Source organism: Pogona vitticeps, chromosome 6 (genome assembly GCF_051106095.1).
Source record: "Pogona vitticeps strain Pit_001003342236 chromosome 6, PviZW2.1, whole genome shotgun sequence".
NCBI lineage: Eukaryota > Metazoa > Chordata > Lepidosauria > Squamata > Agamidae > Pogona > Pogona vitticeps.
The window spans coordinates 111,713,626-111,736,889 of record NC_135788.1 but is presented as its reverse complement, the minus strand read 5'-3'; the positions used below and the strand labels follow the sequence as shown (position 1 = coordinate 111,736,889).

The 23,264-nt window shown below is 43.3% G+C and overlaps 2 protein-coding genes across 2 annotated transcripts in view; one reads left to right on the top strand and one right to left on the bottom strand.

The window, feature by feature from the left end:
- The window catches only part of LOC110086415 (carbonic anhydrase 4), a 45,406-nt gene extending 24,925 nt beyond the window's left edge, over positions 1 to 20,481 (bottom strand). Inside the window, exon 1 of the mRNA XM_072976872.2 lies at positions 19,200 to 20,481. The gene's annotated coding sequence lies outside the window, so the exon portion shown is untranslated. The remainder of the gene's footprint in view (positions 1 to 19,199) is intronic.
- Positions 2,367 to 23,264, top strand: part of SLC5A2 (solute carrier family 5 member 2) — a 28,284-nt gene continuing 7,386 nt past the window's right edge. The window contains exons 1-8 of the mRNA XM_020813534.3: positions 2,367 to 7,540; positions 11,479 to 11,550; positions 12,188 to 12,292; positions 12,899 to 12,958; positions 15,173 to 15,277; positions 15,807 to 15,912; positions 22,206 to 22,286; positions 22,885 to 23,114. Of these exons, the coding sequence (XP_020669193.3) occupies positions 7,430 to 7,540; positions 11,479 to 11,550; positions 12,188 to 12,292; positions 12,899 to 12,958; positions 15,173 to 15,277; positions 15,807 to 15,912; positions 22,206 to 22,286; positions 22,885 to 23,114 (870 nt within the window). The 5' untranslated portion in view covers positions 2,367 to 7,429. The remainder of the gene's footprint in view (positions 7,541 to 11,478; positions 11,551 to 12,187; positions 12,293 to 12,898; positions 12,959 to 15,172; positions 15,278 to 15,806; positions 15,913 to 22,205; positions 22,287 to 22,884; positions 23,115 to 23,264) is intronic.

Sequence of the window (23,264 nt, the reverse complement as noted above, 5' to 3'; positions counted from 1 at the left end):
GACCAACCCTTCTCTCCCACATGTGGGCAATGGATTCATAATCCGTAATCAATGATGCACAATTACCCAGCCAAGAGATCAACCATGCAACTACACTAAGTAGCCAAATTAGTTAGATTTTAATCTGCTTCAGGCTGATAATTGTTTTAAGTGAGCTATTGTTGATCATATATAAAAAATGTTTGAATTAGCTTCATTTCAAGAATGCAAAAAAGATGGAAGTTATTCTTCGGTATATTACAATCATACACAATGGCTGTTATGCCTTAGTTATTGGAAGAAATGAAATATTTACAAGCAGTTCCCTGTTTGTAACTAATTGTTTTCTAGCTCTGCTAAGATTTTTCCTCCCACACACCCTGCTGCAGGAGGTTTCTGTGGCACTTTTTTCTTCCATTTAAAGGTCTCACTTAAATCCCTTCTGAGGTATTGGTTCAAACTTGATAAAAGGCAGGATATAAATGGAATTCCTACCCGCATCTGGCCTTTGGCAAAACAGGAAACATACTTAAATAACTTCATTCAGATAACTGTCTGGCTTCAGTACTTTGTTTCTAAAATTAGAAGTGCCGGGGTGCAATCCTGCTAGGGTCATGCCCTGAAAAGAAGAGGTCAGCAGAATTTAGGTGGCAGAAATTATCAGCCAACAGACTTATCGATGCTTTGCATTGGTTATTGTTGTTGTTAGGCATTGTCAAGTTGCTTCTAACAAATTGGAGCCCTAATATGGTTTTTCTGGATTTTCAGCCTCATGCGCCAAAAAAAGGTGGCTGCCTTTGGTACTTGGCCTATGAAGCAGAAAATCCTGTAAGCAATTGTCTTTATCCTGTCCCTGCCAGTAAAAATACAATAATTAAATAAATAGATGAACAATTCATTATCTTGTCACGATGCCCCGGGTGCTGCCTTATTCTGTCTGATATTAGGATGGCCCTGGGACACTTAATGTCACTTTATTTATCTATTTATTTGTTTATTATTTCAATTTATATACCACCCCTTGGTACAAAGCACTTTCTGTACACAGCTGTTAACTCAACAGAAGAGAAGCGTAAAGAGGCTATGCAAATAATTGTGTCTGATAAGAGCATTCAGTGTTTTGATTCTGGCACATGTTTTTCACAGACAGCAAGAAACTGTAGCAAGAGTTTTAGTGGCATATGTGAGAGGAGACAGAGAGGAGAGGAGAAAGATTAAGGAAAAAATGGCAAAGAGCACCATACGTTTCCTCATAGAATATTCTTGACTTGATTCTAACCAACGAAGATGATTTGGCGGAGGAAGTGGCAGTAAGGGGAACTCTGGGCGAGAGTGACCATGTTCTACTAGAATTCATGATTTCAAGGATCCAGGGGCTGGAAGAACTGCGTCCAAGAGTATTTCAGAACCACGGTCCATTGTTTTCTTGAAATCATGGGAAATGGATGAGGTGCCAGATGACTGGAAGAGGGCTAATGTTGTCCCTGTCTTCAAAAAGGATTTTGAAAAAAATGCATAGGTTTGAGAGAAACAGGAAGTTTGAGGGGTTACAAACCTCTCAAACTGGGAACCCCACATTGTGAGGTTGTATATACACTGTCATGAAAGGGTTTGTGGAACAAAATTAGAAGAAACTAGTACAAAACGTTGGCATCATTATGAGGGAGATATAAGATCAGGAGATTCCTATTTAAGACAGCTGTATCAACCTATTAATATCCTGTTGTTAAACTCAATTTCTCACCTGTTGCTATTTTGCTTCCCTTTTTAGTTAGAGTTCTCCGCTATTCTAAAGTAAAATGCTTCCAACAGTGTTTATATACAAGATTGTTCATAACAATGTCACATTTGTGTGTATATCTCTCTTTATCACAGACCCAAGACTCTGAAGCTCAGACAGAAGTGTGGTGTGCATACTAAAGGTATCTTAGAAGTACGCATCCTAGATCTGTGTTGTTTCAAAAGCTGATTAATTCATTTTAGGTAACTAAAATTTGTGGCTTGCACAACCATTTTCCCAGACTAAGTGCTACCAAGCCTTTCCTAATCAGGAAAGACAAAGCTGCAGAGGGACGAAGATTAATTGTTCTACTTGGGCCTCTAGGCAGCTCCATGTCATGCTTTCCTTTGAACATCTCCTGAACTCTCCAAATAATTCTAAGGTATGGAGTGCAACCAGAAGAAAAAACTGGCTGAGCACCAGCACTGAGAAAATTTTTAAAAAAGGTCTTTCCACTCCACATGAGCATAAACTTCTAGTTTCTCCTCACAATACCTCAGCTTGCTTTCCCTTCCACTTCTCTGTAAAGGCTACCCAATGGCAGCCCGGCTGAGACATAGGCGATTCGGCTTCACTGACACCATGCCAAGCGGGTTGCTGCATTATTAATCCCCATGGTGTGTCGAACACTTCATAATTTATCAGTATGTTAATTACATTTGGGGAAAGAGCCAGAATATAGAAAGGGCAACATAGCAAAAGGTGATGACAGGAAAATTACCTGCAGGGAGGTGAGAAGGCTATCGTTCATCCCTCACATGAAAAGAGATCTTCTGAATCATAGATATAACAATGAGCTGTACTGAAAGAATTGAAAGAATCCAGGGTCCAGCCAAGGCTGGTGTGAGATATTCTGACACATCAAGAGATTTTTATCTCATCACCCCAATAGAGTACTGGCTGCCCTTTTAAAGCAGCTGATCTCCAATTGAGTGTCCTTCAGATGCACCAGTTGACAAATCTTGTCATTGCAATAACTAATGGCCATCTCAATTTTTGGAGGGTTCCAGATCAAGGAAAGCTGTCTTAGAGGAACAGAAGGCTTTGCTGGCCCCATTTTTGCTGTCCTTCTGCAAGCGGGCAAAGACCTTTCTCTTCAGGCAAGCTTTCCCTCAGTTCCCTGAGTGAGATGTTTAGACGGATTGTTATGCATTACTGCTTGGACTGGGTTTTTAATATTGTTTGTATTTACCATTTCTTAGAATGGCATTTCTATGTTCCTTTCAATATTTGTATACTTAGGCAAAGGTAAAGGTTCCCCTTGACATTTAGTCCAGTCGTGTCTGACTCTAGGGCGCGGTGCTCATCCCTGTCTCCAAGCCGTAGAGCCAGCGTTTGTCTGTAGACAGTTTCCGTGGTCACGTGGCCAGCACAGCTAGACACAGAATGCCGTGACCTTCCCACCGTGGTGGTACCTATTTATCTACTCACATTTACATGCTTTTGAACTGCTAGGTTGGCAGGAGCTGGGACAAGCAACAGGAGCTCACTCCGTCGCGTGGATTCCATCTTAGGACTACTGGTCTTTTGACTCTGCAGCGCAGAGGCTTCTGCAGTTTAACCTGCAGCGCCACCACGTCCCTCATATTTGTATACTGTACTTATTTAGCTTTAAATATTGGGTTTTAGTGATGTAAGCCACCTTTGTATACTCATTGTTTTTAACTGTAAATATTGTCTTTCAGTGAAAGTAAGCCATCTTTAAGAAGAACGGTGGGGTAAAAATATTTTAACTAACTAACTAAATAAATAAATGACAAGGCTGAATTTGATACGTGTAGTGTATCTACATGGGGTCAAGAAGAGTCGGACACGACTTAATGACTAAACAACAAAGTGTATCTACCCAGCAGTTTGGTACCACTCTTAAATGCCATGGCTCCATCTTGTGGAATCCTGGAATTTCTGTTCTGGTAGCGTAATTAGCCTTATTTGCTGTCATCTCTCTAGTGGGGAATGTGCCAGAGAGCTTCCTATCAGCTAAATCTAAATTCCTCACCAAGGTACAGAGGCCAGGATGGTGTAGAATAGAGCGACGATCTATTCTTTTATAGTTTAGGCTCCACATTCAATTCACAGATACAGTACAACAAATTTGTCCCTCTGAATTGTACACATCTGAAGCCCCAAATAAGATTGCTAAAATTAGGTATGATCAGATTGGTTTAGTGGCTCCACCTGTCACATTATAGAACTCTATGCCAAGGGAAACCAGCTTTGCTCCCTCTCTGTTGTCCCTCGCTCAAACCAGTAAAGACATTTTTTACTCAGCTAGACTTTGGCATATAGGTTGGTCTGTGGCTGAAGGGATTCTAATTGCTTAGATGCTAGTTTATATTTTCAATTGCATTTTTAATTTTTATGATATGTATTAATTAAGGTTTTGTTTCAAACGTGCATGTTATTGGTTTCATTTTGAGTGCCCTTTTTGGTGGAAAGGCAGGCTGTGAAGAAAATAAACAGATACTTGTTTTAGGAGTATGCACAATTGTTCAAAGTGACACATTGTGTTTCCAGCTGTTACACATTTGAACTACATATTCGAACTGGGCAGGTTGTCTTTATCTCTGGCGCCACAGAGGGAACAATCTAGGATATGGAACAACATTCCAAGTGGATTTGGAATCTAAAAGCTACGAGGTTTTTTTGCAAATATATGAACGATTGGGTCTACCTGAAGACGGTGGGAGATAAGCGGATGGTTTGAGAGTCCAGGGTTCTCAAAGCTTGGAAAGAATTTGTTAAAAATTAATCTGCTGCCTCTAATTGATTAACATTTCAACTGTGATTTTAAAAGTCATTATTAAGTCATTAAATGCTGACACCATTAAGAATCTGGGAAACGATTAACAGGCTGATTTGACCTGTATCACAATCCTTTTGTTTTATGACATCTTCCGGGCACAGAGAAGGCCTGGCTTTATCTCCAAAGAGATGGCACCAGAGATGGCTGAGCAGAAGCTAGTAAGTAATGGTTGCGGCATGTAAAATTTGAGAGAGATGTAGAAGTGCTGCAAGTAATAAAAATATATTTGCTTTGCAGGCATTGTTCATCATGGAGGCCCATCGTGTCCTTTTCTCTACCTTAAACAGCCATACCCACTTAGCACAACCTGATCCTACTGTTGGTTGTGCCACACTCATGCAAACACGCATATGCACACAGAGATTGTGTCAGACACTTGATGACTTGCATAAGTTCAATTTGTGACTAAAGCCATGCCAACATGCACTCCGACTCCAAGGGATGTTCCTGAAAAAGAGTGCCCCCTACCCACCCAAGGAAAGCTGTGCAAGTATCGTAAGCCAGTCCAATAAATCTGGACTAAGAGACAGAAAGTACCCTCAAGCATCTCTTGGTACCTCTTTTGAACATCCTATTTGTATGGGGAGACTATTGTGCCTTGGTACTGATGAGAGGTCCTTACTGTGCTCTGAGTTTCAAAAGAGTTTTTTCTGGGATCACATCATGGAAAGAAAGGGTTTTTAAAAACTCTCCATTGTGTCTTCTTGGGAGACGTTGAGAACAACAGAGACCTTTGATAGCACAAGACAAGTTGTACGGAACACACCAGCCGTTCAGGGATTATTCATCGCTCCCTGCCTCCCAGCACCTACTGCCTAATAAGTACAGTACCTGCTTCACTCTGCCTATTGATAGGGCTGGCTGTGTATTGCACTAAACACGGTGTAAAAGAAATTTAGAAATGTGGTTTCCTTCAGTATCAAGCTGCACTTGAGCGCAAACTTGTTTAGACCAATGGTAGAAGAACTTTGCAAAGTAGAGGAGGGTCACCAGAAACACCTTCTTACACTCCCTTCCCTGCTTATGTGACAATAGAACCCAACACCTTTACAGTCCAAGCTCTGTTGCCCACCACGTAGGGTGGCAGAAAACTGCAGTGGGAGAGAGAGCTTTTGTGTCGCCTTCTCCCTTGTGGAACCTTTTGCTGGAAAAACTCTGGTCTTGCCAGACACTTATCGTTATCCCACACACTACACCAGAACACAGGCAGAGTTCCTACTCCTGTCCTCTGAAGAGGCCGGCCACAGAGACTGGCGAAACGTTAGGAAGAAAAACCTCCAGAACATGGCCAAACAGCCTGAAAAACCTACAACAGCCATCGGATCCTGGCCATGAAAGCCTTCAAGAATACATTCATCATTTTCCTTTGCCTTTATTGGTGATTCTCACTGTGCTTGTACTGTACAGGCTTTTGCATACTCACTCAATCGGCAGTTTAGTAACTTAACTCTGATTGTCTCCTATAGGAAACCCAGCTACAAATAATCCGTGTTCCAGGTTTTTTTCCGTGGTTAAATTTAAGGGTTGTAAGGTACCGTAGAGCCTTACTGACATATAGCACCTCCTTGTGGTGGTTGCTGTGTAGCATGAACTAGATCTCATGCGTGAAAAATCCAATGACCTTCTTAAAAGGACTTCCTTTTCTGAATTCCTGGCTTCAGTCCACAGGCTCTGCCAAAAGTGTGGAGATATGTAACTACAAGAGGGAGGGGAAGAGCCAGGACTGGAGGCATTTAAGAGAAAGTTGATCATTGCCTGTCAGATATACTTTGATTTGGATTCCTGCATTAAGCGGGGGGGGGGGGGGTTGGACTCTATAGCTCTATAGACCCTTTCCAATTTCATAATTTTATAATTCTCTGATGGGAGACAAAATGGATGAGGGGATATGTAAGGGTAACAACAGTAAGTCCATGAGGACAGCATGTGTGACAGGGTGATTATGTAGTGTGGACATGTGTTTCTTAATGGAGCCTGGCATTAAATAGTAGTGGCATCTGGCAGGGCTCTACTAGTTTGGCATGATGGCCTCAAAGGGAGGTTAATGCAAATATAAATATACAAAGGAGTGATTTGATCAGATGGCTTGTTCACTGACCTTGAGATCTTTCCTTGGAGATCCTGAGAAGGAGGCCACACATTAAAATGGCCATGTGGACACAAGACCTTTGAGCTTGGGGGGGGGGCAGAAAGCTTCATGGAAACCTCCTACATCCATTAGGAAAAGAGTTGAGTAGAGCTTAACTAAAGGTAGGATTCAGTGAAATATTTATCTACGTACATATTAACACCAATATAATGTAGTGAATAGAGTATCACACTAGAATTCAGGGTTCAAATGCCCGCTTGACTGTGGAAAACTCACTGAGAAGTAGTAATAGTAAATCCACTCATAGTATCTCCCATACTTTGGAGACCTACTAGCATCTCCATAAGTTGGAATCAGCTTGGTGGCACACAATACACCTTTAACGACCTCTTGGTTCATCTTCAGTGCCTGGGACTTAACCTTGGAAGGCGTCAAGCACCTGAGAGCATGCGCACACTCATTCTGAGCATGGCGTGACCATAAGTTGTCTGGCTGCCAATCTCTTGTCTTGCTAGGCAGCTGTGAAAAGGAACAGAACGTCAAAAGGTGGCAAAATCCAACCCCAGATGACTGGAAATTGCCCTTTCCTGCATCACCCCCACCATTGCTCCCAACCTAAAGCTTCATCTTACTACACTTCCAGTTAATCGCACATCCATCCCATGACTGAGTTTGTTATTAACCACCCATATAAGCCTCTCTCCTGAGGAACTGTCCCAGAGAGGCCTCTGGCTTTGCCCACTTGGTCTGCGCACAGTTCAGAGTTGAAGGCATCATGGAGCAGGAATCACCACCCCTCAGGCCCCAGAGGGCGGCTATCAGCAACCCAGCAGACATTTCTGTCATCTGCGCCTATTTCGTCGCGGTCATTGCAGTTGGGCTATGGGTATGTACAGAGCGAAGGATGCACTTTGGAGATCAACATTTTCCCCGGATTAGGAAGGGGGCTTTGTTCCTTGCTCAGAAAGGTGGAGACTGGGCCACTGGGAATGCTGGTTTGGGGACTCTGTTATTTTTCCGGATTAAAGTAGGTTCTCCAAACTCTGAAACTGGGGAGAAGCAGAATTAGCATTTGCAGCCAAAATGTGGCTCACGCAAAGCCAAGCAGAGTTATATGGCTTAGTGGCACCAGAACTAAATATTTTAATCAATCAATTAATCAATGAGATCCTTATTATGTCCTATAAAAATTTCCATGTGAATTTAGCAGAGGGCAGTCAAGAAAACTCAAAAATCTTAGAAGATGATCAACAAAAGCAGCATAAAAATCAGCCTCATCTGGGAATTAAAAGGCTACAGAATTAAAGTGGGGTTCACAAGGTGATGAAAGGATAGCAAAAGTTGTCAGTTATGGAAATCTTTATTAATTTGAGCTTTGCAATATCCATTCCTCTTTTAAGAAAGCATTAAAACCATATTTTTCAAATCTGCCTTTGCTGGTTAGACAATTAATATGCACATTCTATTGTACCACTTTCCTTAATTCTGATAATGTTGTTTTTGTAAATTCAGATATTGGGGCCAATATTTGTATTATGCATAAGCCATTTCAGAAGGATCTGTTTCTGAAAAACAGGATACAAATGGATTGAATAAAGTAGGCAGCAGGTGAATCCCTCTTGGGACAGAAGTCTCCAACTTGCTAATAAGAAGACCCTCCCCATTTCTTTTTGGTTGTTACCTGACTTTGATTGAGTTTCCAAAGACCAGGGGACCGAGAATACTTACTTTTAAAAAAGATAATTCATAGACTTTTAAAATCACCTAATTTGGTATCAATAGTTATACCATGCCTTTTTGTCTTCCCTTACATGCCAGATCCATATCATTTAAGGTTGTGAGGAAAACTTGTATATTTCCTCAAATATACCTTCGAAAAGAGGGTCAATTAATGGGATATTTTACACTCCTGCACAAAAGCAGAAAGACCAGCACTTACTTCATCATAAATCTTATGCTTTAGGGAATTGGCATAGTGAGACTAGCTCACCTTCCCCAGTGTTATTATCCCAATTCGAACCAACTGCTTGAAGGGAAATAAGAATCAGATTACAGATTTCCATTGTCGTGTTTTGACATGCTAATTTTATTTTTCCCCACACTCAAACCGTAGAACCCAAATTTTTGAAACCTAATGCTCAAATGTTGGCCTGATTGGAGAACCCACTAACAGAGGTATTAGTCTTGAGAATGAGAGAGTGAACTACAAAGAATAAGCCAGAAATAATGGAAAGCCAATTTTTTGGACCCTACTTAAGTCACGGAAACTCACTGTGGGAGCGGAACTGGTAAAACTGCTCCTTAAATATCTCAATTACCTTGAGAGCCCTGTTAGGGTTGCTATACATTGTTCTGACTTGACAGCATGTAACAACAACTTCTGATTTTTCACCACTTGACTTTTTATTCATTAAAGCCTTTTGTTGTTGTTGTTTAGTTGTTAAGTCATGTCCAACTCTTCATGACCCATGGACCAGAGCACGCCAGGCCCTCCTGTCTTACACTGCCTCCTGGAGTTGGGTCAAATTCATGTTGGTAGCTTTGATGACACTGTCCCACCATCTTGTCCTCTGTCGTCCCCTTCTCCTCTTGCCTTCACCCTTTCCCAACATCGGGGTCTTTTCCAGGGAGTCTTCTCTTCCCATGAGATGGCCAAAGTATTGGAGCCTCAGCTTCAGGATCTGCCCTTGCAGCGAGCACTCAGGGTTGATTTCCTTCACAATGGATAAGTTTGTTCTCCTTGCAGTTCAGGGGGCTCTCAAGAGTCTCCTCCAGCACCACAATTTAAAAGCATCAATTCTTCGGTGGCCAGCCTTCTTTATGGTCCAGCTCTCACTTCCATACATCACTACTGGAAAAACTATAGTTTTAACTATGTGGCCCTTTGTCGGCAAGGTGATGTCTCTGCTTTTTAAGACAAACCTGTCATCGCTTTCCTCCCAAGAAAAGCCTTTTAACCACTTCTTAAATTCTTGTAATTCAAATACAGGCTTTCTTCTGAGCTACTAATGGTTCTGTGCTATCTCTTATTAGAGATAGTGCTTTTAATGCTGCACTGTTATGGTTTCTCATTGTTTCTAATGACTGTATTTTGAATGTTTAACTTTTTATTTTGCTATTCAGTACAGAGTCAGAATTTAGAAAAGAAGTATGAACACCTAGAGAATTTTTAAAACAACTTACCCTCTTCATATACTAACCTTCCCCTAAAATACAGGTGATAAGTACACATAATCATTTCAAGAAAGGGGTGTCTGTAATCAAAAGTTATTTCCATGTTATTGCTATTAACCAAATATAGAAAGAATATATGCAGAATCTGCATACAGTTGAGGAATCTAGAACTAAAACGCTGCACCAAGACCTTTCTTTATCTCCCTTCCATAGGGGTCCCCTGCCTCACATACTGGCAGAAAGCCCCTGTCCCTGTGCATGCCTTCTGTTGTTTTCCACTATTCTTTACTTTTTTTTTCTTTGATCCCAGGGCTCATCACTTCAGAAGGGTTAATTATTATCAACACTAGCACCGTTCAGGAATGTCCTAGCAGGTGGTAATGAGTGTAAAATTAAACAGATTAACAACTGGACAAACTGTTCCCTAAAGGGGGGAGTTTCCAAAGATTTTGTGCAGGGAATCTGTCTGGATCTCTCCTCCCCAACATAAAAAGGCCATGTAATAATTCCACTAATATATTGATTACTCTAAGAAGTGCTCAGAGAATGTAAACCTCTGCAGGCAGAAACCAGTGGGACCAGCAACCCCTGGACTAATATGCGGGCTTGGAATGTCTTAATCTTTCAGATGTCCATGCAAATCACTCTAATCAGATTGTCCAAAGGCTGTCTTGTGAAAACATTTGTCCATCTTGTTTTATGAGTAATAGCAGGCATTTAAGATCTGGTTGCAACTGCCCCTTGGAAGGGATAAGAGATGACATTGCGCTGTCTCTCCAGAGAAAATGATGTGCACACCGGGGTATTGTGGTGGCAACTATCCTTTTGAGCTTCCTGGAGTAGTGATTTCTTCTCTGGAACTGGCCATGCTGGTCAGAAGATTCCAGAAGTGGCAGTATTTAAAACAGAAATGTTATTTATGCTCTGATTTTCTCCAGTAACTCTGTTGGTTTCTGTCTTGGAATATTTCATACCCGAGGGGCAGTTAGCTGGACATGTGCATTTTTAAATTTGTTACTAAAAAAAGAGAAGTTATCATCCTTTTCTACAAAGAAAATTCCACACTGGTTATTCCAGAGTGAATATTTGGGCAGCAGAACCTAACTCTGATTTAATCCTGCACATGCTCAAAGTGTTTCTTTTCGGTTCTTTGTAGTAACACAACAGGAGTGTAGAAGTAGATGTAAAACACCACACGACAGAGTTGGAGAAAGAAATATATTAATCGGGTTTCCAGCAGAAGTAATAGGCATGAATATCAATTGGCCATGACTACAGCTGCTGAATTCAGCAGCAAGGAAGTTATAGACCTCTGCATTTTCACATCAAAACAAGGTGCATGAGGAATGTGCACCTTGTTTTAGAGGAGAAGCATGCTGTCCAGAAAGTACAGCTCTCACCGGAAACAAGATATAAGGTCCCTGTGTGCCTTGTTGTAGCATGGAAATGTTGTGAACTCGAATATCTCACCAGATACCTCTGCCTGCTGTTGTGTGTCCAAAAGTTAGAGGCTCCATACTTTATTGAAGAAAAGAGATGGAACAGTCTTATTTACAAACATGCAACAGAGCAGAAACCCAAAATGAAATTAGACTGGTTTAGCCATTTATAATCACACCATCTTTACTCTCTTTCACTCTTCGCTTACAGTCCATGTGTCGAACCAACCGAGGCACTGTCGGAGGATATTTCTTGGCTGGTAGGAACATGGTGTGGTGGCCGGTGAGTAACAGTGGAGAAGGCACACCTTTTTCAAGGGAAATGGGGGGAGACGAGATAGCAGGCCCCAAACAGTAGAAATGGAGGAAAGAGATGGGTGGGAATAAAATAAGATCACTCAGAAGACAAATTTAAGGACAGAATGTGAAACAAGAGAAAGTCTCAGGAGTGTGAAGATGGAAAAAGTAAGAAAAGGGAAGGTCTGTGTGAGAGAAGTAAGATGGGGATGGACAAGGGGGTAAAAACAGAATAGAGACATAAAAGATGTAGGATTCTGGTGAATTCTGAAACAAAATAGAAGTGGTGGGTGCCAAGGTCAGGATTCTGGCATCCAGTATTGTGGCTAGAGCTGGCTGGATAGCTCAGTCATTTAGTATCTGGCTGTGGAGCCAGAGGTTGGCAGTTCGATTCCCTACTGTGCCTGCTGAGGTAAGATCCAGCCATTGTAGCCACGGGAGAGTCGCAGGATGGAAGAAGGGAATGATGAACCGCTTCTGAGTAATTCTCAGAACTGAAAACGTTGAAAAGGGTCACCACAAGCCAGAATTGACTTGAGGGCACATCATCATTACTGTGGTTTGGGGTTCTGGAAAAGCCATTGTGTTGCCTTATTCTACCCTGGCACTTCTTATGCCCACAGATCGGCGCCTCTCTCTTTGCCAGCAACATCGGGAGCGGGCACTTTGTGGGCTTGGCAGGCACCGGTGCAGCTAACGGCCTGGCGGTGGCAGGATTCGAGTGGAATGTAAGCTCTGGGCTGAAAGGTGTCTCTTTCTTTCAGAGGGGATGCAGCATGTAGGTAGGATGGTGGGATGTAGGAAGAGAAGATTCCTTCTAGTTTGGCGAATGGAGACCAGAATTACAATAGCACGGCACCTTAAATTAGTGCTTATTTCAACAATAATTACGGATCAAACCAAACTAAACACAGGAATTCACAACCCCTCTGGTGAAAAACAGGATTTCCTCAGAGATATTGGCCTGACCCTTCAGGCTTGCAAATTAAGTCCATGCCCATTAACTTCCACTGATGGACAGCAAAACCAAACATTTAAGGTACGCCAGTGAGGAAAGCCAAATGCTATGACAAATAGATGTCATTTGGCCACTCAAGAAAGCAACCCTTCTAAAAATGTAGATTGGCCCTTAAAATAAGAATCAGACTTGATGAAGATCCCTTACAACTTTCTACAGATATTCAACAGGTGCTGCTTAAATTCAGTGGCGGAGTAAAACCTTGCCTGTCCAATTTCCTACCTGCCACATAAATGACACAGAAACACGGACATCAACTTTTCTGTTATTGTTAGCTTAAACCATCTCATTCTTTATTCCATTTCTTTTTCCTCAGGCACTCTACATTGTCCTCCTCCTTGGGTGGCTGTTTGTCCCCGTGTACCTCACGGCTGGGGTGAGAAGTGATTTTTTTTCACCCTTCACTATATTTATCTTTCATGACATTGTGATCACTCTCAAGGCACCCAAGACAGTTATAGGGTTCTTCCCATCCTTTCCCCTTCATAACAACCCCACAGGCTGAGATGTCAGTGCTAGTCTAAGATTACCGTAGGCTTCATGCTGTAAAGGAATCTGAACTCAGATCTCTGAGACCTAAATCTAACAATCTAACGTAGGGGTGGACATGAGAAGCCACACCGTGGGACCCTCTGGGGGGCCACACGGACAGCCAACAAGCAAGCAAAACAAAACCTCCAAAAACAGAATCTGAGAAGGCTGAACTCCTCTCCCAAGTTCAGGAAATACAGATTGTTTCGGGGGGGGGGGGGCGCTTGCAAAATTGCACAATGGGGAGAGGAAGGGGATTATTTCCCTCCTGCCAGCACTTAACTCTTTTTCCTTTGCTATCTATCATTATATTTTGCACTGTTTTTTATTATTGATTATGTTAATGGCTTTGTATTTTTTAATGAGTATATATCTGTTGGTAGCCGCCCAGAGTGGTAGAATATACCAGATGGGCGGGATATAAATCAAATAAATAAATAAATAAAGGCCTTGCCACTTCTGCAAGATTTCAAGAGTGGCAACTTTTTTTTAATGCTTGAAGAAGAGGAGGCTGGGTTAAGCGAAGACCACACAAAAACACTTGAGACACATTTCTGCCCACCTCCGTTCTAATGTGCTCCATAGGCATATGAAAACTGGACGGTGTGGTGGAGGGGATGACAACAGTTTTACCGAGGGTGTGATCCCATGGAGAAATAGATCGCAATTTGGACCGCTTGTGGAGCAGTCCAGTGCAATTTATTACATGTGGTGATCCCACGACGCAGAAGGAAATGTTCTTCAGGCCAATCCCAATCTTTGCTCAAACGGCACCTTTTTGGTTCAGCTGTAGGGCTTCTACTTTTGAGGGACAAGCTGAAGCAATTCCCTGGCAGGCAAAAGGGTTGCTTTAAGGGAGATTGCTCCTGTTAAAGCAACCCTTTCTGGAGCTGGACAGCCTTTGAAGCTGTCTGATCACACCCCCAACGTTATAGATGCAAAGGGGAGGGCCCAGACAGGAATTGCAGTCAAGTCTAGATTAGGAATGAAAGAGGCAGCCACTGGGTTCTCTGGGAAGATAGATGGGAACCCGCAAAAATATGGGCCATGAACTGGACTAATTGTTATCAGGATCCCTTTTTCAATTGTATCGGACTGGATTAAAATGCTGCAGTGGATCAAGCATGATTAAGTCCATCAAAGCATGAGGCTTTTTGGACTGTTTCTCCCAGAAGAGAATAGGACTAGTCATGCTGGTTGGAGATGCTGAGAGTCGCAGTCCAAAATAAGTGACCTATCCAGGCTCTGACCGGGAGCACAAGTTGCTTTGTTCTTGTTGTCTTTAAACAAAGCAGACACACCCAAAGGGAGCTCCAGATTTGATTAAAGCAGTAGCGTTTGGGAAAAGGAGTCTTCTTCATTTTTCTATTCTGTTGACTGACAAATTAGATTTGTATCTCACTTTTCTTCCAATGAATCTTAAGTGGGATACATGGCTCTCCTCTCCATTTGACATTCACAGCAGTCATGTGTGGCTGATCCTCCAGTCACTCTGGCGTCGTTCACCCTAAGATCGCACTCTGGCTGAAATAACACTTACATTGTGCTGCAATGTTCACTGCTTGCTGCCTCAGCAACACATGGTGCACACACTCCTGTGTGGCAAGATTCTAGCCAGTGAGTTTCACATCTTTCCAAAGCCATAAGTAACCCCATAAGATAAGAGAGGGTACCTGTACTTCATCCCCATAACTCACAGTTCTCCCCCTTCTGCAACACAACACAAAAGCATTTTCTACCTCCAGTAATTGGCTTTGTTTATTGTATCTCAGGACTGCCATTATTCTATCCACCCTACTCTATGTGGGGAGTTCTGTGGGTGGATTTGTGACCCTTTACGTCAGAGTTTATTTGCTACCTTTAATAAAAGGTACTGTCTGCAAGGAACACATGATGCTAAAAGTTACATACATTATTGTGCACAGAGTGCTTTACATTTGAGTCTTTGGCTTGTGGTTTCAGTTGAGATAGCCCTGATGGCAATGCATTCTAAATACTACCCACATTTTTTTAACAATTCCATCTTTCTCTCTGTTTCCCCCATCCTACCCCTGCACAGGTTATCACAATGCCACAGTACCTGAAGAAACGCTTTGGAGGCCGACGAATTCGTCTCTACCTCTCTGTCCTCTCTCTTTTTATGTATATCTTCACCAAAATCTCAGTATGTCATTACTCTGCGCCTCAGAAATAGGAGGCAGGTTAAAATGGGAAGATGAGGGTGGAACCTCTTCCATGGTAGGAGAAAAAGATGCTATCTTAATGGTGCCTAGAATCTAGTGTGGGAATTCCATCACCAGCAAAGCCTGAAAATGTTGCCTGGGGGAGTATAACTCTCAAAGTACCCAGTGTGTAACAGTGAAGAGGGTGATGGAGTAGGACTCAGATGAGGGTTCAAATCCCCCCTCAGGCATGGAAACTCACTGGAAAGGATGGAGCTGGTAAAAACCGCTCCTTTAAATTTCTCACTTGACTTGAAAGCCCTATCACCATTGCTAGAAGCCAGTTCTGACTTGATAGTACATAAAATAACAACCCTCAGAAACCCTTCGGCCAGCAGTTTATGGGGCTGTGGGATAGAATCTCTTACCTAGGTACCATGATTGCCTCAGTGCCAAATTGTGACTAATTCCCTTCCGAATCGTGCCTCATCTTGCTCTCTGGCCTGATGAGCCTGTTCTCTTCCTCTGCAGGTGGACATGTTCTCAGGAGCCGTCTTTATCCAGCAAGCCTTGGGCTGGAATATTTATGTGGCTGTCATAGCCCTTCTGATCATAACCACCATTTACACAGTGACAGGTAAAACAAGGGGTTAAACGGGTCTTTGGGGTGAGGGGAGGACAGGCTGGTTGGGTGCCCAACAGGAAGCCGGAACTGATACAATAGGGAATCAGGTTGCCAAGTGACTGGGGGGGGGGGGAGACGGGGCGGACAGGGTGACCTGCCATTCTTGTTTGATAGAAGCTTGATAAGGGTAATACAGTACTTTTTGTGACAAGGTGGTAAAGAGAAAGAAACGTCTTGACACCTACTAATGGCTGCAGGTCTGACTTCCTAAGAGAGCAACCAAGGCTGCTTCATAAGTTGGCAACCCCACATATAGAGTGATGTGAGTGTGCGCATGTGCACATGCATGCATGTGTGTGAGAGAGAGAGGGAGGGAGGGATACAGAAAGAGATAGGATTTAGTAGGCATAATGTAAGTAAAAGGTAAAGGTTCCCCTTGACATTTTGTCCAGTCATGTCCAACTCTAGGGGTCGGTGCTCATCTCCGTTTCCAACCCATAGAGCTAGCGTTTGTCCGCAGAGAATCCTCCGTGGTCACGTGGCCAGCGTGACTAGACACGGAACACCATTTACCTTCCCACCGAGGTGGTACCTATTTATCTACTTGCATTTTGCATGTTTTAGAACTGTTAGGTTGGCGGGAGCTGGGACAAGTGATGGGGGCTCACTCCGTCACGTGGATTCGATCTTACGACTGCAGGTCTTCTGACCTTGCAGCACAGAGGTTTCTGCGGTTTAACCCAAAGCGCCACCACATCCCTAGTATAAGTAATGATTATGAAATTAGAGGATGGGGCTTGAGTAATGTTTTCTCTTTATTATTTATCACAAATGGGGGGGGACACCATAATGTGGAGTGGTCCTAATTAGAAATGAGTGCAGCAGTTCACCTGGTTCATTTACCGCTGCAACAGGTGCTTGATGGTTTGGCATCCCGCCCCCTCTGGCCGACGGCCACTCAGAGGCCGCGCCCGGAGGAGGCAGGGCAGAGAAGCCAGGACTCGGCCTCTGAAGGGGGACCTACTACCGAACCGGCAGTTTGCGCCCATCTCTACTCCGCATGAATATTCCAGTCAATTTCCATTTTCAGCATACCCTATTCTATACCTGTTCCCTCTATTTTCTACCCACGTTCCCCCAATATTCAACATGCTGTGAACACTGACCGTGCACTTCTGATTGGGTTGCTTAGGACCCCACTCTCAACCGTGTGAGCCAGTGCAGTATAGCGGGCAGAGTGAGAGCATAAGACCTGGGAGACCAGGCTTCCAGTCCTTATTTAGCTATGGAAACACACTGGGGGTGGGATGATAAAAACACTCCTTAAGTATATCATATGCCCTGAAATCCTTATCAAGGTCACTATAAAGTCAGATGTAACTTGACAGTATGTAATATACCCGACATTGAGCTTGCCCTCCTAATGATCTTTTACCTTTTGTAAATCTTTGGGTTTTCTGAGCATGGTGAGTATGTAAGTGTCATTGGGTAATCAATGACACTCATGCCTGAACACCAGAAATAAAACGGACAAATATAATCTCGGTCTTCCACACTTCAGAGAAAGAGACCAAAACAGAGATTGATAAGAAGTAAGGAAGAGCAGGGACGTGGTGGCGCTGTGCGCTAAACCACAGAAGCCTCTGTGCTGCAAGGTCAGAAGACCAGCTGTCGTAAGATCAAATCCACGTGATGGAAGGAGTTCCCGTCACTTGTCCCAGCTCCTGCCAACCTAGCAGTTCGAAAGCATGTAAATGTGAGTTGATAAATAGGTACTGCCACGATGGGAAGGTAACGGTGTTCCGTGTCTAGTCGCACTGGCCACGTGACCACGGAAACCGTCTACGGACAAACACTGGCTCTACGGCTTAGAGACGGGGATAAGCACCGCCCCCTAGAGTCGAACACGACTGGACTAAATGTCAAGGTGAACCTTTACCTTTTAAGGAAGAGTAAATGTCTCTGTGTGCATAATAAAATATTTAATTGTTCCATCTTCTACGCTGAGGTAGCTAACGATGGTAAATTACAGTGAGAACATAATAAAATTACATCTCAGATTACAGAAGGATAAAATAATAATAGTAGCCAACTGAGTCAGCTCCAAAAGAAATAATGCAGAAAGGCTTTTAATATAATCAGCCTAACAAGCTTCCCAGAACAGAAAGGGGTTTGCTACCTGACAAAGGTTAGCAATGGGAAGAGGCTTTTTCTCATGTTCTCACCAATTTCACCTCAGATTTCAGCAAGATACAGGTATACAGATCTAATCCCAAATATTCTCTATTGCGGCAGCACAAACAGGCCTTTAGGTTCTAGAAAAACTTCTGGAAGATGCTTTTATTGCACAGTCATTCAACTTCATTCACAACATTTTACAGAGACCCCAGACAATATCTTATATTTGTAACCCACGTGGGCTTCCAACCACTGCTGCTTAAACTGCTCTTCTGAGCACAGAAAATCCAATAGAGAGGGGAAGGTCAAAAAGCTGTACAAGGACTTTTGACTGGTTGTGCTAAACACCCTCTACAGTGGGGTCTTGACTTAAGAACGGCTCAAGTTAAGAACATTTTGACTTAAGAACCACTCTCATAGGAAAATATTGACTTGACTTACATACTTAGATTTGAGTTAAGAACTGAAAAAAACCACGTGGGAGGCAGGGAAAGTGCAAAATTTGAACTTTCGGTTAACTGTTGGCCAGTGAAAAGGGTGCCTGTCTGCTTCCTCACTCCTCCCAGCGTTTAGAGAGTGGATTGGGAGTCTTCGGACTGCCTGGTACTGCCTGGACTGTATTTTCCCTGCCTTCCCTGAACCTTTCTTGACCTAAGAAAAAAAGAAACAAAATATCCCCCTCTAGTGGTCGAAGGTGGAATAGCAGCTTCCCATTAGTTTCTATGGACGGAAAAGAGCAGATACGGATCAAATGGTTCTCAATGCATTCCTATGGGAAATGCAGATTTGACCTGAGAACTTTTTGACTTGAGAACCGCCTTCCAATACGGATTAAGTTCTCAAGTCAAGACCCCACTGTAGTTAGAAACACTCTGAAGGAAACTGAAACTCAAAAAGGGTACTTTTTAGGACTACAGTATGTCTCCCTCAGTCTCCTATTTAGCATAGATAGTTCCTATGCTGTTTGTTGAATCCATGGAGTCACGCAAAAACTAACTTTGCTGAGTTCTAGCAAAAACAGTCGCATAGCAATTTCTACCTTAGCTAGAGATTCTGTCATTAGAAGGGTTTATTCCACGCCCCATCAAGCAGAAATTACAAAGAGAGAAAAATGTTCCTACTTTTATGAGGATGATGGGATGCGCTCCAGAATCAATCAGCAGCCAAACGCTTTCACCCTTTGTGTACAATCACACTGGTAGAGAATCAGATCTCTGATGGAGTGATGATTTTCCCCACCGAGCTTCTTCCAGATCTGCTTCTCTTCACTAGGGAAGTTCCATTTAGTCCTACGTACGTGGTGGCGCCTGACAAATTGTCTCCTCCTGATATGTCTTGCTTAAGAGTTTGAGCAAATTGTCTCACTCATGTTGCCCAAACACAGACATTGCTCTGTGTATTAGCCACATTACATACATAGACCTCCTCTGTTTTCCAACATTCTCTTTATGCTCTCTATTTGATGCGTGTGAACCACAAATGAGCAAGCTTCCTCTTGCTACATGGTCTTACAGGTGCTTAGTACATCTTCCCACAGATAATATTTCTGTCTTCAGGCTAAGCTTGAAAACTTACATATCTTGTTCTCATTGCATTTCCTCTTACCCCACCTGCATACTAACATCCCACCTTCTGTTCATATTAATGCATTTTAACACATTTTCCCTAATGCATGCATTTCTTAACACATTTTAGCTAATATATGCATTTTCCCTTGTTGACGAAAATGTTTCAACTGTACACATGTGTAGCTGCATTTAGTTTTAAAATGTATGCATTTTTGATGCAAACTTTATTTCTCTGAATGCTCCATAAGCATCTTAAATATGCAGATGATTGAGGCAGGTGCATTTCATTGTAAGAGGTCTTCCTGGGTGGTGTGGATGGTTGAGCATTACCTTCTGATGTGACCTTCGCTGTATATCTTGTAGTGTGTATCTTGTAGCTTTCCTTATTCTAATATGTGGATCCGCTCTTAGCTCTTGGTTTAAAGATCCAGCTTGTTACACAAGGAAGAGGAACCCCCCCCACACTAGATTTTAGTCCAGAGGGAGCTTCACACAGCAGAAGATAGTCCTTCAAGTATTCTGTCTCTAAGATATTTAGATATTTGGAAAATCACAGCCAGCATTTGGTATGTGTACATATTTGGGCCAAAATAATTGTGATGCTAAACATCTCACTTTCTGAATGCAGTTGTGAAAAAAAAATTAAAACGTCTTGAGATGGCCAGCAACCTTCTGTTCCCAAAATTTTCAGGACCAAATCTTGACTTCTAGGGTGGCCCTGGTGAATACAAAAATCAAACCGTCTGTTATTTATAACAAGTTACTTCCAAGCCATGGTTGAGATTGGCTCAAATACTTGGGTCAAAGTATGAAGCTAAGGCCTTGAGGTTTATGTTTAGTGATCAGGGGCTAATGCAGTCCTGATTCAAAACAGGCAAGAAGAATCTCTGTTCATGTGCAGAGTATTTTCCTCTCATTTATGCTTAACTGTAGCTTGTACACTCAGATGCCTGCAGATTTGGGCAGAGAGCTTGCAAGCCAAAATACAGTGGTGCCCCGCATAGCGACGTTAATCCGTTCCAGGATTAACGTCGCTATCCGGATTCATCGCTATGCGGGGGGGGACCCATAGGAACTCATTATACTCCGTTTAATGCCTTCCTATTGGGGAAAAACTCACCGCCATGCGGGGAATCCTCCATCCGGCCGCCATTTTCGCCGCCCGGTAAGCGAGGGCAGGGCGCGAAAACGCTGTGGGCGGCCATTTTGTTGACCCGGTGGCCATTTTGGAACCGCCGATCACCTGTTTGTAAAACATCACAATGCAAAGATCGGTAAGCAAAACGCTTTCCGATCATAGCAATGCAATGTTTTCCCTATCTAAAACATCGCAATGCGATCGCATTAGCGATAGCAAAAAATGCATCGCTATGCGGATTCATTGTTAAACGGTGCGCTCGTTAAGCGAGGCACCACTGTAGGTGGTTTCCTCAGAACACATTTTCAGAAAATAACAATGGGACATAGATGCACAGTTATGATGCTTCCCGCTTTCCTAACGTAGCAATTTAACAAAACTCCTGTAGTAGGCAAAGCTTTTCTCTACGCCACGGAGGAGTTCACCTGTTGAATCCCTGAGGGTCAGGAAACCCTGAAAGTGAGAGCAGAGGAACTCTGCTGGAACCAAGTTAGCAACCTGTGCATTGACTAGGAACCACAAAATATACGGAGGTTTAGCCTTCTCTAGGCTGGCCGTTCCTCTGAGAGAGTGGTAAATTAAATAGACCATTACTTGTACCCAGTACCACAAGAGAGACATACGCTACAAAACAGAAAGCCTAGAAAAGGGTATTTGTTTGGTCTTTTCCCAGATCTAGGCTGCAAAGGGATAAAAAGGGATAAAAGTCCTGCAGCTGCTAAAACTGCAAGCGCTGAAGCATCAAAAAGTATAAGGAAGCACCGTTAAGCGGAGGCTGCTGTAGGTCACTAGCAGGACACATATTTTGCATACCAAAGGTCCAAGGTTCAAATCCTTGCTATTTCAAGGTCTGACAACAGAGTGGCTTCTATCTGAAATCCATGAGAGTGACTTCCAGCTGTGGTGACGATTATGCTGGCATGCACAGTGCTTTATAGCAGCGGTCCCCAACCTTTTGCAGTCCGTGGACCAGCTGGGGAAGTCGGGGCAACCCCCCCTGCTCGCGTGCATGTGCGAACAAGCACTCTCTCTCTCTCTTTCTCAGGAGTGTGTGCACCCATGCGCATGTACAAACAGTGGTGCAGCGCTTGTATGGGCACGCTTGCGCTAGTGCACATGCACAAATGTTGGTGCGGCACTCACATAGGTGTGCTGGAGCGTGCACAAAGGCACAAATGGGCTGTGCGGGGGTGAATGCATGCGGGGGGCGGGAGGTCTGTCTCGGCAGCCCAATCCGGCTCAGGCCACGGACCGGTACCGGGCTGCGGACCGGGGGTTGGGGACCTCTGCTTTATAGGGTGTGGGAAGAGAGGTCTGTGAAAACATGGTCCATACTGAGTCAGCAATGTCTGGACGCTTCTGACTCACCCTAAGGCACCTTCCTAATACCTGCACATGCGCTTCTTGTGCTTCTCTTGCAGGTGGATTGGCAGCACTGATGTACACAGATACCGTTCAGACATTTGTCATGATCGGTGGAGCCTTCGTTCTCATGGGGTTTGGTGAGTCTGTCGCTTCCACCAGGAGCCACATCAGGATATCCCAAATTCTGTGTCTCTTCTGCAGCTTTCCCCCCAAAACTGGGTCGAGGTGGTCATATAAATAAAACATAGGAAAGTGGTGGGTGAGAAAATTGGTGTGCATGTGACATAAGAGAATTCATTCATTTCCAAGAGGGGGAGAAAGACCGATGGACCTGATCTCCCACTGATATGGGAGTCCTGCTGTAAAACACTTTATTTGGAATAACTAGAGATTAGAAGTTGGGGTGGACACAGTTGAGCTCTTGCAGAAGAAAGTTCCTCTCCTCTCACATCTCCAACATGACAACAGGAACCAGAATCTGGAAACCTTTCTTTTAGTCATAGTCCTGAAAATGAATGTTTCTACATTCTGAGCAAGAATTTCAACTCAAGGTTGAAGAAAGGATCATGTAAGATCTTAAGAAATAGGATTCTGCCCTTTGTTTCTGCTGGAAGAAGCCCAGGAAAGGTGATGAGGGAGACAGAAAGACTGGGAAGAGTAACGGGAGCTTAGAACGAAAATCAGAATGGAAAAGCAGTTTTTGGATCTCAGATTGCCTATCCCTTTCCTTTTCAGCCTTTCATGAGGTGGGAGGCTACCAAGGGATGTTTGACAAATATATGAATGCCTTTCCCAAGAGAACCATCTCTCCCACCCCGGACCTTTACAACATCTCAGCTTCCTGCTACCTCCCCCGCGAGGACTCTTTCCACATGATCAGAGATGCTGTCACAAGCGACCTGCCCTGGCCAACAGTGATCCTCGGTCTTTCTATCAATTCTGTCTGGTACTGGTGCAGCGACCAGGTAAAGGATGGGTGATGTTGAGGTGGGGTTCCTAACCTCTAATTACAGTAGGACCCCTTTATCCATGGGATCGGTATCCACGGATTCACCTATCCACGATCTGAAATTTAAAATATTAAAAGGAAAACATTCAGAAAAACTATTTTCACA